The sequence below is a fragment of the Polypterus senegalus genome, chromosome 17 (genome assembly GCF_016835505.1).
Source record: "Polypterus senegalus isolate Bchr_013 chromosome 17, ASM1683550v1, whole genome shotgun sequence".
In the NCBI taxonomy this organism is placed as follows: domain Eukaryota; kingdom Metazoa; phylum Chordata; class Cladistia; order Polypteriformes; family Polypteridae; genus Polypterus; species Polypterus senegalus.
In genome coordinates, this window is record NC_053170.1 from 82374314 (window position 1) to 82390421 (window position 16108).

At 42.2% G+C, this 16108-nt stretch overlaps 1 protein-coding gene across 2 annotated transcripts; it reads left to right on the plus strand.

Moving 5' to 3' along the window:
• Positions 1 to 2889: 2889 nt before the first annotated feature.
• On the plus strand, positions 2890 to 15726 carry LOC120517870 (cyclic GMP-AMP synthase-like). Of its 2 annotated transcripts, none has more exons than XM_039740376.1 (2): positions 2890 to 3251; positions 13874 to 15726. In XM_039740376.1, exon 2 carries the CDS (start codon positions 13900 to 13902, stop codon positions 15385 to 15387), a length of 1488 nt encoding a protein of 495 aa, XP_039596310.1. In that variant the 5' UTR covers positions 2890 to 3251; positions 13874 to 13899; the 3' UTR covers positions 15388 to 15726. The 2 variants fall into 2 exon arrangements, with proteins under 2 accessions (XP_039596310.1, XP_039596309.1); XM_039740375.1 differs by lacking the exon at positions 2890 to 3251 and adding an exon at positions 7870 to 8141.
• The last annotated feature ends 382 nt before the right edge of the window (positions 15727 to 16108 follow it).

Sequence of the window (16108 nt, forward strand, 5' to 3'; positions counted from 1 at the left end):
CTCCCAGCCTCTCTCTCGGTCCAATGAAGGGTCATTAGGAGGTGAAGGCTTTAACAAGGCACAGTGAGACATACTTCGGTCAAAAGTGAAGAATGTAAAAGGCACCCTAAGTTAAACTTAGACAACAACAGGGGTTCTCGCATACACACTTTAAAATACTGGTTCTTTAATGGCATTTGATGGTTTTTACTGGGTTATTTGGTTCTTCATAGAACTATTTCTTGACAAAGCACCATTTCATTCTGGGAAGCATTCTTTGCATTTGAAGTTGGTTCTTCATGTTTTGAAAAACTTCCTAATATGTGGGAAAAAACTGATAGTATGGTAGGCTGCCTGGCAGGGCAGTAACAAATTAAGAAAACCTGGACTTGGCCTGTGTTATTGTATGCAGCGAAAGTCCTTTTAAAATCATGCCCATTGGTATTTCACAAATCTGTTACCATCTAGTTATGGTAATTTGCTGGATGGAGTCTGTTACGGAGGTTATTTCTGAAACCTTCATGTAAATGGGTCTTTTGGGAATAAAAAATGGTTCCCCTATGGTATCACTTTGAAGAACCATTCTGGCACCTTTATTTTTAAAACCATGGGTACGGTTAGGTGCGGAGGTTTAGTTTTGCTTTGCCATCCATCCACTAGCAGTTTTTTGAATCCACTTATTTTTTTAATTGAATTGATTTTATTGAAATCACACAACATTCCATACAAATAGGATCGAAAACAAATCAACACCCACCCCTGAGAAAGAGAGCATGGCCAGCAGAGTAAAACTTAAAGCTACTAAAAATAAGTAAATAGATGAATTAATAAGTGAATAAAGATAAATGGAGAAGAACAAGAAAAGGGGAGAGAATCTGCTTCCTTAGTGCTTTAAGAGCTTATTCTAAAATGTTATTGATTAGATCCAGGCAGGTTTTGAAAAAGTTCTGTACAGATCCTCTAAGTGAGAATTAGATTTTTTTCCAATTTCAAATCTCTCTATTATAAAAAACAATCCTGGAGAGAAACACTAGGGCGTTGAGACGTGATCTTCACGTTAAGATCACGGAAGACACTTAAAAGACCTTAAACATGAGACATTGTGCCAAGAGATTGACCCAGGACCGTCTCACGATGACGCAGAACATGAGATTCTTGCAAGACACGCCCTACTTACAACCAAATAAGAGCAACACATTCGGTCATGTGAAGGATCTGAGCACACACAGATCCAGGGTCTCAGTGCATATAAAGAGTATAAGGACAATACGTTATAAATGAATCGTCGACGACTAAGTGAAGAAGAAAGCAGTGCGGAGAAAAGAGACTCAAAAGCGTTGGAGAGAAAAAAGAGCAAAAAAGAAAAATAGGAAAATAAGGAACGTAATTATCAGCCCGTAACAAGTGGAACTGAAACAAAGCACCTTCAATCGGGCTCAGAATTAAAAGACAGAGTAAAAGACAAAGTAGAACTTCATAAAGACGTTCACAAACATTGGCGCTATACACATGCGGAGAAAGGTACAGAATATGAAAGTAGGAAAATTAGAAAGTATAAAAAAAAGAAAGTAAAGATCGCAGTAGTGCAAACAAACAGAAATTATTACTCGAAAAAGGGAAAATTAATCACCACAGACCAGGTGTCACTGAAAAAAAAGCTGGACAAAGCGAGGGCAGAAATAAAAGACAAAGAGTAGAAAACAAAGTAAAACATCATAAAAAGGTTAAAAAACAAGGGTGCCAAACACATGCAGAGCAGGTTAGAGATAATGAAAACAGTGGCATTCAAAAGACTCAAAAAAAAGGCAGGCGTGAAACACATGCAGAGCAAGATACAGAATATGACAGCAGAAAAAAAAAATGACAGCGTCAAAAAAAGAAAGTAAACATCGCATTAGCGCAAACAAAGAGAAATTATTACTCGGAGAAATTACAAAAAGGCGAATAGAGATCGAATATATGGACATAGGTGAAATGTCAGTATGTAAATATTATAAGGTGTCAGAGATGGCTGGGGTGGCGACCCAGCCGGGACGCCCAGGAGGACCGGAGGAGGGCTTGCGCCTTCCCCAGACCATGTGGGGGCAACCACCATGATACCTTTGGGGGCAACGGGTACAGAGCTTTGAAGCTCCACCATGTAGGGGCCCGTGGTCACCGCCAGGGGGTGCCCCTATGCCTTTGGAGCCCTGGACCTCAGCACCTCAGTGGAAGATTGCTGGGAAACACCCGGAGCACATTTGGGTGATTATAAAAGGGGCCGCCTCCCTTCAGACATTGGCAAAAGTTGGGAGTGGAGTAGGACGGAGCTCTGGAGGAGAGAGAGAGAGGCGGCCTGAAGAAGCAAGGCATTTGAGTTGTGACCAGGACTTTGGGCTTTGTGTGGCACTTATGGACTTGTATATAATGGATGTAAATTAACGTGTTGTGGGTGACGTGAACGTGTCCGCATGTCTGTGTCCTGGCCAGCCTCCACAAAGGCTTTGAAGTTTAAGTCAGAGAATTTCAAAAACGGAGTTTACCTCACATACATTTATTGGTTATTTTGCAAAAAAAAAATTAACTGCTGATGATGAAGATCGTTTTGTCTGTGCTGAAATTCCAAACAGAGGAACCTATCCTGAATGATGGTACAAAGTCATTAAACACCCGTCTCACTGACCTCATTTAAAAGATTCAGCATATTGGGACTCGAAAGATTCCAAATATTGTTTTTACAGAAGTTCTGAAATAAAAGTGAAACTAATGAAATAGCAACAATTCAAAGAAAAAAAAAATCTTAAAAGTGTGTATCCAGAAAACCAAACATGGGGGCTGGCGAGAGAAGCGAGCAGGGGGTGAAGCCCCCTAGTAGTATAAAACATCAGTTACCCAGTGACTTAGAATAGGAGAGTTAGGATTCTTTCAGTTGAGTAAGACAAGTCTACATGCTAATAGTGAAGTAATGGCGCTTATTTAATGTACAGTTTACAGCTGAGTGCTGTAGTGGAAGTGCACTGACAGAGAGAAGAGTTTTGCAGAGGTAAGGTGAGAATAAGGGAGTCCTGATCTAAGGGGCCCAATAATAGGAGTCCACACATAAGTATAGTTATACCACCTGAAGTTCAGTTTCGTTTCCTCCTTGACACTCCAGTGGACGCGCCCTTCTGTAAACTGACCCGCCTACCTACCACTTTTTAAATGCACTCCTCAGGTGAACATTGGCGTCCTTCAAATCCCGTCTACAGCTGAGGATACGGCAAACACAGGACATTTGCAGAAGAATCTCCTAGGTAAGGTGGTGGAGGTGTGTGTGAGCGAATGTGTGTGTGAGTTCATTGCCAGTTCTCCTGAGTGAGTGGCTCTGGGTTGTGCACTGCAGGAGTTGACCTAATCATTGCTCTGGCCGAGGGGGTAATGTGTCCAATCTATTACACTTTACCAGACAGTCCATTCTGATTCTAAATATACAGCACCGCTAAACTGATTTTGTGTCAAATTTCATTTCTACTATGCCGTATTATATCGACATAATGAGCAGACGCTGAAACCTTCTGAAAAGTTGTGTGGCAGCCATGTAGTTATGTCCATTACAACAAATGCTTTAAGTAGTGGCATTAGAGACTGATAATTACATAATATCACTTATTTATTTATTTGTTTTAAAGAGGTATGTCTGCAGCAATAAAGCACTCTGTAATACTGATAACCATTCCAATCAAACATCTTTGAATTTTCTGAACCCTCACATAATGCCAGTCTCACATATGCACTCTCATCCACACCCAAGTGAACTTGAGGGGGAATCCTTACAGACATGAGGACAACTTATAAAATCAAGATATGTTAGTGATAAATGAGGGATTCTCGGGTCACCATACAGTACAAGCAGCCCTACTTGTCTTCCTTTTCAGTACCTGTACCTGATCTTTACAGTGTAGTCCTCTACTCTGGAAAATGAGAGATTTTAGACAATAGCCACCTGTCAGGTGATTTTATCTCAACAGAAGAATCCAGAGCCTTTCTCTCTTGTATCTTACATACTGCAAGTGTAAGAGCAGTACTGTGGTAAACATCACAATTAACTGCTTATCAAGAAACCTCATTTAAATAAAGAATGTTTTGTTAAAAACAAAAACAGTTTGTTTTTAATAGGGAGTGCTGTTTGTTTTCTTTCACATTCTTCTGAGAAGAAGTTTTACCAGTTTTTCCAGCTCTTTATAATAAAGCCAGACTTCTTGTTGTTTACTAAATAAAGTTTCCTGTATCATATTCAATGACTAGCTAATTTTCATTTCTTGATAAGATCTAAATAGGTCAGTCATCTCCTTGAGAGATTAGCACCAACTAAAATTAAGGTGCCAGAGTGGTTCTTCAGACCAATGCCATAGGGGAACCAATTTTGGTTCCCAAAAGACCCATTCACATGACGGTTCTAGAAAGAAACTAAATTTATTTAATAAGCATGACTAGGTGGTAATAGATTTGTGAAATATCAATGGCTCATGATTTAAAAAGGACTCTCATTGTATACAATCAGTGCACGATTTATGTATCAGCTACACAAGCTAAAGCTTAGGGCCCCCGCCTTCTTGGGGGCCCCCAAAACAAATTGTCTGAGTGAGTAATTGTCATATATACTTATGAAGGGCCCCATGTCTCAAATAGCTTAGGGCCTTATCAAGTCTAAATCCGGCACTGTATACAATAACACAGGCTACTGTAAGTTCAAGTTTTCTTAATCTGTTATTGTCCTGCCAGGTACCTACAATACATTAAAAAAGTCATTTTTTTCTACATATTACAAAGTATTCAAAGCACAATGTATATGCAAAGAACCCTTCCCACGATGAAATGGTGCTTTCTCAAGCAGTATTTCTACAAAGAACCACACAACTCAGTAAAAAACCATAAAGTGCCATTTTTAGACTGTACAGCATTGATCTGGGTGGCATCAGCCCCTACCCCAAAATGATGCTGGATTCAGATCCAGCACTAGGGTTGTACACAGGACTTGACTTGTGTAGGAAAGGGAGACATCTCGCCTTGTCAAAGAACATGATGGTGGTGCAACATTTTTTAGTCCCAAAATCTATGCAAGGACAAAGCAGTGCCATAAAGACACATATAGTTCTGTGTAGGATTTGCGAGAGAATGCCCACACCAGGCAATGCCTACACATCAAATTTTGACTTTTGACTCCTTTGTTCTGTGTAGTGAGACCAGGTACAGTATGTTATATGGATTTGAGACAGTGACACTGACCAGAAAGCAGGAGACAAAGCTGGAGGTGACAGGGTTAAAGATGCTAAGATTTGCATTGGGTGTAATGAGGATGGACAGGATTAGAAATGTGGACATTAGAGGGTCAGCTCAAGTTGGACGGTTGGGAGACAAAGTCAGAGAGACGAGATTGTGTTGGTTTGGACGTGTGCAGAGGAGAGATGCTGGGTATATTGGGAGAAGGATGTTAAAGATAGAGGTGCCAGGCAAGAGGAAAAGAGAAAGGCCTAAGAGAAGGTTTATGGATGTGGTAAGAGAAGACATGCAGGTGATGGGTGTAACAGAACAAGATGTAAAGGACAGTGAGATATGGAAACAGGTGATCTGCTGTGGCAACCCCTAATGGAAGCAGCCGAAAGAAGAAGAAGACGTTGTGTGTATCATCTAAATAGTTACGCTGATGATGCAAAATTAGCAACACCTACACCCTTACTAATAAATGTGTCAAAGCGGGTCTTCTGGTTCTCAATTGACCCATCCACATGAAGGTTCCAGAAAGAACTTTGAAGTATTTAGATCTGTAACAGATTCCATAAATAGCCATGAATACAGTACATCATAACTGAATTATAAAATCCCAGTGCTTTCATGATTTGAAGGGATTCTCTGCATACAATACCATAGGGCAAATTCAGTTTTTTTTGTATCTGTTAATATCCTACTAAGACCAAAGAAGCAGCTTTATATGTGAAGAACCGGTCCTAAAATGAAATAGTTGTTTGTTAAGCAATGATTCTATGAGGAACCATGCACCCCAGTAAAATACCATTAATGAATTGTTATTTTTAAGAGTGTGAAAATAACTAATAACCAGAAGAGGTAAGAGGTAAGAGGGATAACTTGAAGATGTTGTCATTAGTCAGATAAATAATTCACACTTTGACAAACTGGATCCCTTTGAATATCAGATAGACAGATAGATACTTTATTAATCCCCAAGGGGAAACTCACATACTCCAGCAGCAGCATACTGATTAAAAGCAATATTAAATTAATTAAAGAGTGATACAAATGCAGGCATAACAGACAGTAACTTCGTATAATGTTAACGTTTACCCCCCGGGTGGAATTGTGTCGCATAGTGTGGGGGAGGAACAATCTCCTCAGTCTGTCAGTGGAGCAGGATGGTGACAGCAGTCTGTCGCTGAAGCTGCTCCTCTGTCTGGAGATGATGCTGTTCAGTGGATGCAGTGGATTCTCCATGATTGACAGGAGCCTGCTCAGCACCCGTCGCTCTGCCATGGATGTCAAACTGTCCAGCTCCGTGCCTACAATAGAGCCTGCCTTCCTCACCAGTTTGTCCAGGCGTAAGGCATCCTTCTTGTTTATGCTGCCTCCCCAGCACACCACCTCGTAGAAGAGGGCACTCACCACAATCATCTGATAGAACATCTGCAGCATCTTATTGCAGATGTTGAAGGACGCCAGTCTTCTAAGGAAGTATAGTCTGCTCTGTCCTCTCTTGCACAGAGCATCAGTATTGGCAGTCCAGTCCAATTTATCATCCAGCTGCACTCACAGATATTTATTGGTCTGTACCATCTGCACACAGTCGCCTCTGATAATCACGGGGTCCATGAGGGGCCTGGGTCTCCTAAAATCCACCACCAGCTCCTTGGTTTTGCTGTTGTTCAGTTGTAGGTGGTTTGAGTCACACCATTTAACAAAGTCTTTGATTAGCTTCCTATACTCCTCCTGCCCACTCCTGATGCAGCCCACGATAGCAGTGTCGTCAACGAACTTTTGCACATGGCAGGACTCTGAGTTGTATTGGAAGTCCAATGTATAAAGACTGAACAGGACCGGAGAAAGTACAGTGCCTTGCGGCACTCCTGTGCTGCTGGCCACAATGTCAGACCTGCAGTTCCTGAGATGCACATACTGAGGACTGTCTGTAAGATGATCCATGTCACCAGGTGTGAATCTACTCCCATCTCAGTCAGCTTGTCCCTAAGTAGCAGAGGTTGGATGATGTTGAAGGCACTAGAGAAGTCCAGAAACATAATTCTTACAGCACCACTGCCTCTGTCCAAGTGGGAGAGGGATCGGTGTAGCATATACTGTAGATGATGGCATCCTCCGCTCCCACCTTCTCCTGGTATGCGAACTGCAAAGGGTCGAGGGCATGGCGGACCTGTGGCCTCAGGTGGTGAAGCAGCAGCTGCTCCATGGTCTTCATCAAATGTGACGTTAGGGTGACATTCCTTAAGTCATTCAGCTCACCAGGATGTGATACCTTTGGGATTGGGGTGATACAAGATGTTTTCCAAAGCCTCGGGACTCTCCCCTGTTCCAGGCTCAGGTTGAAGATGCGCTGTAGAGGACTCCCCAGCTCCAACGCACAGGCCTTCAGCAGTCGTAGCAATACACCATCTGGACCCACTGCTTTGTTGGCACGAAGTCTCCTCAGCTCTCTGCTCACCTGGGCTGCTGTAATTGTGGGTGGGGGGGAAACTCTCTCTTATGCTGGTATCAGTAGAAGGATGGGTGGAGGGTGCAGTACTCCGAGGTGAGAGTGGGTTAGGGTGGTCAAACCTGTTAAAGAAGTTGTTCATCAGGTTGTAGCAATGCTACTAGTAGTTAGAACTGCATCTCCCAGCAGTCCTTGCATGGGCTGTTGGGGTCAAAGGTGGCCAGAGGGGTTTAAAAGGAGGGCAGGTGTCAAAGAAAGAAAAAAAGTTTGTTTTGTTTTGGTGCGTTGTGTGTTACATTTAACTGTCATGCTTCCTGCTATTTTTTGAACCTTAATTAATCATTGTGTCCTGGACTGTATTCGTTTTTTGGGGTCTGGATCGTCTATCTACCTGTGCACTGAGGACTGTGTTGGAATGTATTGGTTTTCCAGAAGAGTGGAGCGCTCCTGAACCATCCATCTGACTTCATCCTTTCAGTATCTACCGGTAGGACTGAGTTTTCTTTCACCCTTTCAACATACAGATCACTGGACTTAACTTCACCACCTCTCATTTCATCTGGTTTGGTTTACACAGACTTTTGCTGTGTGTTTATTATTTTTATTTGTTAAATGTAATATCGCCGAAGGGGTCAGGGGTGGTATTATTGTTTCCATTTAGTTCATTTAATGTCATTATATTCTTTATCGTTTAATGTTCCCAGCATGCTTTATTTGGTCTCTGTAGTGTGTGTGCTGTTCCAAGGCTGGGGTTGTCCCTGGTAATCCACCACTAAAATAAATAAATCACCGTCACATTGACGGTGTGAATCTTAGCGGCACTTGGCCGCTACAAGGTTTGCTCTCTCCACGTCTCTCTCGATGGTGGCACCCCACTTCGAGCTGCAGCCACTGATGCTCTTCATCCCATCCCACACTTCCTTCATGCTGTTATTCTGCAACTTCTGCTCCAGCTTTCTCCTGTACTGCTCCTTTGCCGCCCTGAGCTGGACTCGGAGTTCCTTCTGCACGCGGTTGAGCTCATGCTGATCACTACCTTTTAAAAGCCCTTTTTTCTGGTTCAAATGATGTCACTTGTAATCCATGGCTTGTTGTTAGCATAGCAGCGTACTGTTCTTGCTGGAACTACAATGTCCATACAGAAGTTGATGTAGTCAGTAGTGCAGTCAACAACCTCCTCAATGTTCTCTGCGGGATATCCCAGTCTGTAGTTCCAAAGCAGTCTCTAAGAGCCTGCTCTGCCTCAGGGGACCACTTCCTGAATGAGCGTGTGATTGTAGGTAGCTCCCTCACTCTTGGTTTGTAGTGAGGCTGAAGCAGAACCAGGTTATGATCTGCTCTCCCAAGCGCAGGCAGCGGAGTGGCACTGTATGCGTCTTTAACATTTGCATACAGTAGGTCAATAGTCCTATTTCCCCAGGTGTTACAATCCACATACTGGGAGAAGGCAGGTAATGTTTTATCCAGCATTAAATGGTTAAAGTCTCCTGAGATTAGTACAAGCACCTCGGGGTGGTGTGTTTGTAGTTTAGCAACAGCGGAATGGATGATGTCACCCGCTATCTCCACGTCCGCCCGAGAAGGGATGTAAACAATAAAAACAATGACGTGTCCAAACTCTCTGGGCAAGTAGTAGGGATGTAGACTTACAGCCAGCCGTTTGATGTCCCTGCAGCAACTGGAGATTTTGATGTTTACATGTCCAGGGTTGCACCACCTTGTATTCACATAGAGAGCGAGTCCTCCTGTTGGAATCTGGGATGGTAGTTGTTAGCCATGTTTCACAAAAACACAACAAATTGCATTCTCTGTAGGTCCTGACATTTTTCACCAGCACAACCAGTTCGTCGATCTTATTTGGTAGTGAGTTCATATTTCCCAGGATCACAGAAGGCACCGAAGGCTTGTATCGCCACTTCCTCGCTAGCCGCTTAGCCTTTAGCTTAGCGCTGGCTCTGCTGCCATGATACCGCCTTCTTACCTCATCAGGTAAATAGGGAACCACACCGACACGGGCACTTGTTCTCAGTGCTAGAAGTTCACTACCTGAATAGACGAGTTTCGGTGTGTAAAAATCCATGTCCACATCCATAGCATATACATTGGCCATAAGTTCACGGCACATGGCCTGTCCTGGTAATGATCGTAGCAGGTAGGTTTTTGCACCTTTAGCAAAGTATTTGGGTGGTCCGGAGGTAATACATCAGGTAAGAACAGGTTTAATATGTGGCAGACCATGCTGATTTCATTGAGATCGGTAGCAACCAGTGTGGATTACCCTGAGGCATCTCCTATCAAAGGCTGGTATCTTGTAGGAATCCATTCATAATCATTCATTCACAAAAATTACCACTAAATGTTCTGCAATGATAAATGTGTGTAAACTGGTTCTGGACTGCCTTTTTCAAGTACCCATATATCCTTTTCTTAGGAGACTGCACTCCTTTAATGTGGGTACTGACATCGATTGCATGTTCTATAACTCTGTGATAAGCACTGTGATTTTCTACACTGTCGTGTGCTGAACTTGCATTGCCACTTTAAGAGAGGCCCACTGAATCAACAAGTTAATCTAGACCAGAGGCACTCGTTCCAATTGTGATGAAGTTGTACAAGAGAAGGCTAGAGTCCTGTTTATAGACTACAGCTCTGCATTTAACACCGTTGCGCCAGCAAAGTTGACAACCAAACTCCTCAAATTTAGGACTTGTTGCCACCCTCTTCAGTTGGATTTTGGACTTCCTGCCCAATTAGCCTCAGAAGATGTGGACTGGTAGTGTAACAGACAGACACGACACCAATGTCCAAAACACACAAGTTTATTTACAATTTCCTTTCTCTCTTTGGCCATCTCAACTCCTCTCTCGCAAGCTCCATCTTCATCCTCCCGACTCCGGTTCCTTGAAGGGAGTGAGGTGGCCCCTTTTATCACACCCCGGATGTGCTCCAGGTGCTTGGTGATGGTCTTTCGGCAGCACTTCCTTGTGTGACAGAAGTGTTGCCCTTGCATCCGGAAGCACTCTTGGCATACACAGTTCCTGGAGCAGCAGCACTTCCTGCTGGTGGAAGTGCTGTCCTCCAGGGCTCAGGAACCATCCAGGCAAGCCCCTTGGTTGGGCCACGGACGCCCACAGGGTTGAGCTTCCTCAATGGAAATCAGGGGGGCTGCCCTCTTGTGCCCAGGGGAGATATTGTCCCTTTCCCGGCCCTTCCCTGATCCAGGCGTCCCGTTGGGGCAAGGTCCCTGGATGTCTGCCACAGTAGCATCACATCCTCCACACTGATTCTCCACACAAGCACCTCTGATTGTCAGGCTAGGCAGCGCTCCTCTTCCATCATTAAATTTCCTGATGATACTGCCATCATAGACCTGACCTCTAGCAATGATGAGACAGCTTATATTGAAAATGTTTACCTGTGACAACAATTTCACTTACAAGATGCTGGTCATAGTTGTCGTGAAGCAGAAGGCAGACCATACTGACATCTATAGAATATTAAAGGGGATTCAGTTGAAAGAGTGAGCAACTTTTAATTTCTTGGAGTGTCCATCACCAGTGCATTTAAGTGGACACAACACATTTTATCTTTTGTTAAAAAGCCTCACATGTAGCTCTATTTTGAAAAGAGCTTGCATGTCTCCATTCCTTCTCACAGATGTCTACTGGTGCACAATGGAGTCTGTCCTTAATCGCTACATCACTTCCTGCTTGGCATTAGAACATAATCCACTGTACCTTTGCTTCCTCTTGCGGGGATCAAACCTCAGATATCAGTGACTGAAGCAAAGTCTCTAACATTGTTCCACAGTGGCTGGTTGGCTAGAGGTTCCTGCAACTGATGAGCTCCAAATAGGGTGAAACGTGTATTTTCTGTATTATTTGACAGGTACTGTATCACATATCTGTGACCTGCTTCTCACAACTGAGAAGATGTGTCAGATGTTTACCTACTGGCCAACCAACCACAAGTGTTGCCTGGTAGGTAACCATCCAAATAATCAGATTGTGATTCAGTCCTATGAATGTAATACTCCGATCTTCACCCTGTCAAGTAAGGAACCAGCCACTGTGGCGCACCGTCAAAGAATTTGTATCAGGCGCTGATGTCCAAGGTTCATGTTTACATTCCTCACAAAAATGGGTGGCCTTTTAATCAATCAATCCTCATCAGTAAGTTTGACCAGGAGGACCCAGCAGCATCCCTTAAGACTAAAATCGTAGGCAGCTGTGCAGGTAAGCGCAGCACACAACTTAACTGATAAGGGCTAAGCTGCTGGTGCTGGAAACAGGCAAGTGGCCTTGAGCCGCAAAGCACAGTGCTAAACCCGTTATTAGTTAAATTCTTATATTGCTCAAAGCCAGCTGATTTAATACGTTTTGGTTTACCTTGATTAATTAAGATGTTGATTCGTGAGGAAGCATTGACATATGAACTTAAATGCTATCTAGAATGCCAATGTGACAGCCTGTGAGCACGGGTAGCTGTGTTGTTAGGCAGCAGTGCGCAGCTGCATATTGTCTGACCTGCCAGCACAGGGCTGTGCCACTGGAGATGAATGCTGATGGCTGTTTTGATAATAAACTCTTAAACTCTTGTATAACTGAATTTATAAGCCTTACTATATACAGTACATTTAAATGCAATTTAAAAATGTCTATATGTTTTATAAGTTTATACGCTAGTGTGCAAGTTTGCTTTGCGTTTTTTAAGTTTATGGACCTAGAAAGCTTTTCAGAATTTTTGTCTAGTGTTTAATCACCTAGAAGGCCCAGCAGAACCACCATGTCCCAAAACAAAAGCTTGTTTACTCAGTTCCCTCAAAAAACACAGCGTTCTTGGTTCATAGAAAACAAGGCAAATGAAAAACTAGTCTGCACATTAAAAGCAAAAGCAGCGGCCTGTTAAATAATAGTACCTGTCTAAGCCACTTAAAGAAGATGTCAACAACAACACAAACAACTTTTATTTCTATAGCACATTTTCATACAAACAACGTAGCTCAAAGTGCTTTACATGATGAAGAAAGAGAAAAAAGACAAAACAAATAAGAATTAAAATTAGGGAACACTAATTAACATAGAATAAAAATAAGGTCCAATGGCCAGGGAGGACAGAAAAAACAAAACTCCAGAAGGCTGGAGAAAAAAATAAAATCTGCAGGGGTTCCAGGCCACGAGACCACCCAGCCCCGTCTGGGCATTCTACCCAACATAAATGACCGCAATCAGTCCTCATTGTATTCAGGGTTCTCATGGAAGAATTTGATGGTGACGGTCATGTGGACTTCTGCTTTTAATATTTAATAGCTCTAAAACCAAGAACAAGGCATATTGATCCTTAATCTAAATCTCATCAAAGGCCATCTAATTTATCCAGCAACAGCACATTGACTAGAAACAAGCTGGGCAGAGGAGGTCCGTTGTCATGGGGATTTGCTCTTACTAAATATTGATAATGAAGTTACTTGTTTTTATGACTGGCTAATTTTAAAGTAACGTTTAAGATGTTTCTTGCTGAAGAAATTGGTTTAGAAATTATAAGACATGACATCACGTCTAAATGAAATTTTAAAGTTGCATGTTTAAACAGTCTTTACTGTATCAGAAGTAACTCCAGTTTCAGTTCTGGAATCTGTACTGTTGATTCAAGACAGTAAGTTAGTCATATTGGAGACTTTCATTTATCAGCAGAAACATAAGGCAGGATCACTTTCTGTATTTATTATTACTTTATATTTCCAATACACTAATCTCCCTACAGGTGGTGCAGTAGGTTTTTCTGCCCCCTGATTCATTTAGTGTCTTGGGTTTGAATCCCACACTCAGACATGGTCTACGTAGATTCTACAAATTCTGTTTTTGTCCGTTTGGGTGTTCTGATTTTTTCCCACATCATCAAGCAAGTGCTGGTCAGGCAGACTGGTGATTCCAAAGTGTTCCTGTATGAGTGTGGGTGTCAGCGCATAAGTGGACCCAGTGATGGACTACTGCACTGTCCAGGGCTGTTTCCTAACCTGCTGCCAGGATAGACTGAGACTAAAAAAAAGTAAATGTTCTGACATTCCAGAGGGATTTGCAACAAATCACAACTGTTGGAAGGCATGCTAAACAATGGACTTCTCACTGAGGGCTTGGCTGGTACAGACATAGTTAGAGTGTTTTGCATCTCAAAGAGATCTGTGTCATCTTATTTATTTTTTTGTTCTTTTTTCTACAGCTGTAACTCAAGTACCACAAAACAAAATGATGTCCACTCTGCAAATGCTGGAGAAACTCTATCAGAACAAAGTGGACTTCAGTGCCAATGAGCTTAACCCCTACCGATCTTTTGCAGAACAGGTGGTCATCACTGTCCTGGCAGAAGTCCAGAACAATTTAAGATCTACAGACCCGAAAATAAGTCTGGAGCCCATTGGCACTGGCAGCAGTTTTGAAGGTGTGAAGGTCAAACCGGATTTGGAGTTTGACTTCATGGTTCCAATTCAGATAATCTTGGATGAGATTATCTTTTCAGATAAGAATCCTGATATTCCAGTTTGCTTTGGATTAATTCAGATTAAAAGGCCAGTGTCACAGGAAGCAAAATCCAAATGGGCAACTGATTTAGATTTCATACTCAAGTTCTGTGTTCAGTTAAATAGACATGGCCATGTATTGTCTGCGGGGAAGATCCAGCAGTGGTTCCAGTCCATGTGTGCCCGTACTCTGCCCGAGCTCAAAGAACACTTCCCTGGAATCAATTTTACATTTCAAAAGAATGGTCCTGCAAGGACTCTTGTCTTTGATTATTATGGTAAAAAGATGAATATTGACATTGTGCCTGCTGTTCCATACAAGGGTGTCTACCTTGTAGCAAAGATGACCTCACATCTTGACCTTGGGGAGGCTGCATGGAGACTTTCCTTCTCCACCCATGAGAAGGCTTTCTTTGACAGCCTGCGACGCAACTCCTGTTACTTCAAGTGCCTGAATATCCTAAAATACCTGAGGGAGAATGATAAGGAAATATGTCCATCCTTCCAGTTGAACTTCTGTTACTTCAAGTGCCTGAAGATCCTAAAATATCTGAGGGAGAATGATAAGAAAATATGTCCATCCTCCCAGTTGACCTCCAGATGTCCTTCGTACTACCTGAAAACAGCATTTTTCCATTATGTATTACAAATTGATAAATATGTCTGGCAGAACTATAACTTGGAAACACAAGTAAAGGGTCTCCTTCTGTACCTGGCTAAATGTATGAAGCAACAGTACCTTCCACACATCTTTTTGGGGAATAAAGAGCTGGTAGGCAGACGTGATTTGTGGCTGCAGGATATTCCTTTAACGTTTTTCCACTTTAAGAAGACAAACCTTTTGAAAGAAGTTAATAAAGAAACCTTGCACCAGATCAGTCTGAGGCTGATTTACATTCATGATAACCTTGACAAGGTGCTTCAACAATTGTGCTGTTCTCCAGAGTGTTTACAGCAATATTCTAAGTCCTCCTCAGTTCGCATCAGAGACCCAACAGATGAGTTGGTTAGAAGAGCAGAAGTAGTGTGCGAAATGGAGTATGTCAGTCGTCATCACAGTGATCCATCATTTGAGGAATACGATTTTGACAGTCAACAACACAAGCTACGGCGGTGTAAAATTTTGTGTGTGATCGCTTGTGTTGTTTTCATTTCCTTTATTTATTTGTTAATGCTACTGCGATACATGTCAGAATATAGACCTGGAAAAAAATGAGAAGTGGAGCTGTGGAAAGCAAATGGAAGATTCTAAAAATAAATAAATATTAATAATTACGTTTTGTAAATCATTACACTTTAAAGAAGACAGTGTGGTGCCTCAAGTTTGGACTGCTGCCTCAAAGTTCATTGGTTCAGGTGCTTTTGGGGAGTATTTTATTTTCCACATCCCAAAAGATACATGCATTAGATAAACTGGCATCTGTGAATTGTCCCAACAATCCAGTAATTGAAAATGGATGGATACAAGAAGAGTAACTGTTAAAATCAATAGCTTACTTGCAATATTGTATGTACTGTAGTGGCAATAATTCAATCAATAAAACTAACAACAGCATGCAGCAGGCTGGCAAAATAATCTGTGTTGCTGTATTACAGAACCAGCACCCTGGGCTTTGTGTTCCTCCTCTTCCTGAGTTCATGTGGGGTTTCCTCCCACATACTAAACATGTTTGAGATACGCGAGGTGGTGAATGTAAACCTGCCCCTGTATGGAGGTGTGAATGAATGAGGCTAACAGCCTACCCACACTGTAAAAAAAAAAAAAAAATTAAATTTATGGTAAAAAACTGGCAGCTGGGGTCACCAGGATTTTACTGTAAAAAAAGAAGGTAACAATGTTTTTTGGTCTATGGTACACTTTAAAAAAATAATGTTAAATTTATGGTAAAATACTGGCATCTGGGTTGCCAAAATTTTGCTGTAATAAATAAGGTGAC

What these genes read in the sequence shown, in the direction of transcription:
- LOC120517870 (XM_039740376.1), top strand. Translation starts at nt 13,900, where the DNA reads ATGATGTCCACTCTGCAAATGCTGGAGAAACTCTATCAGAACAAAGTG.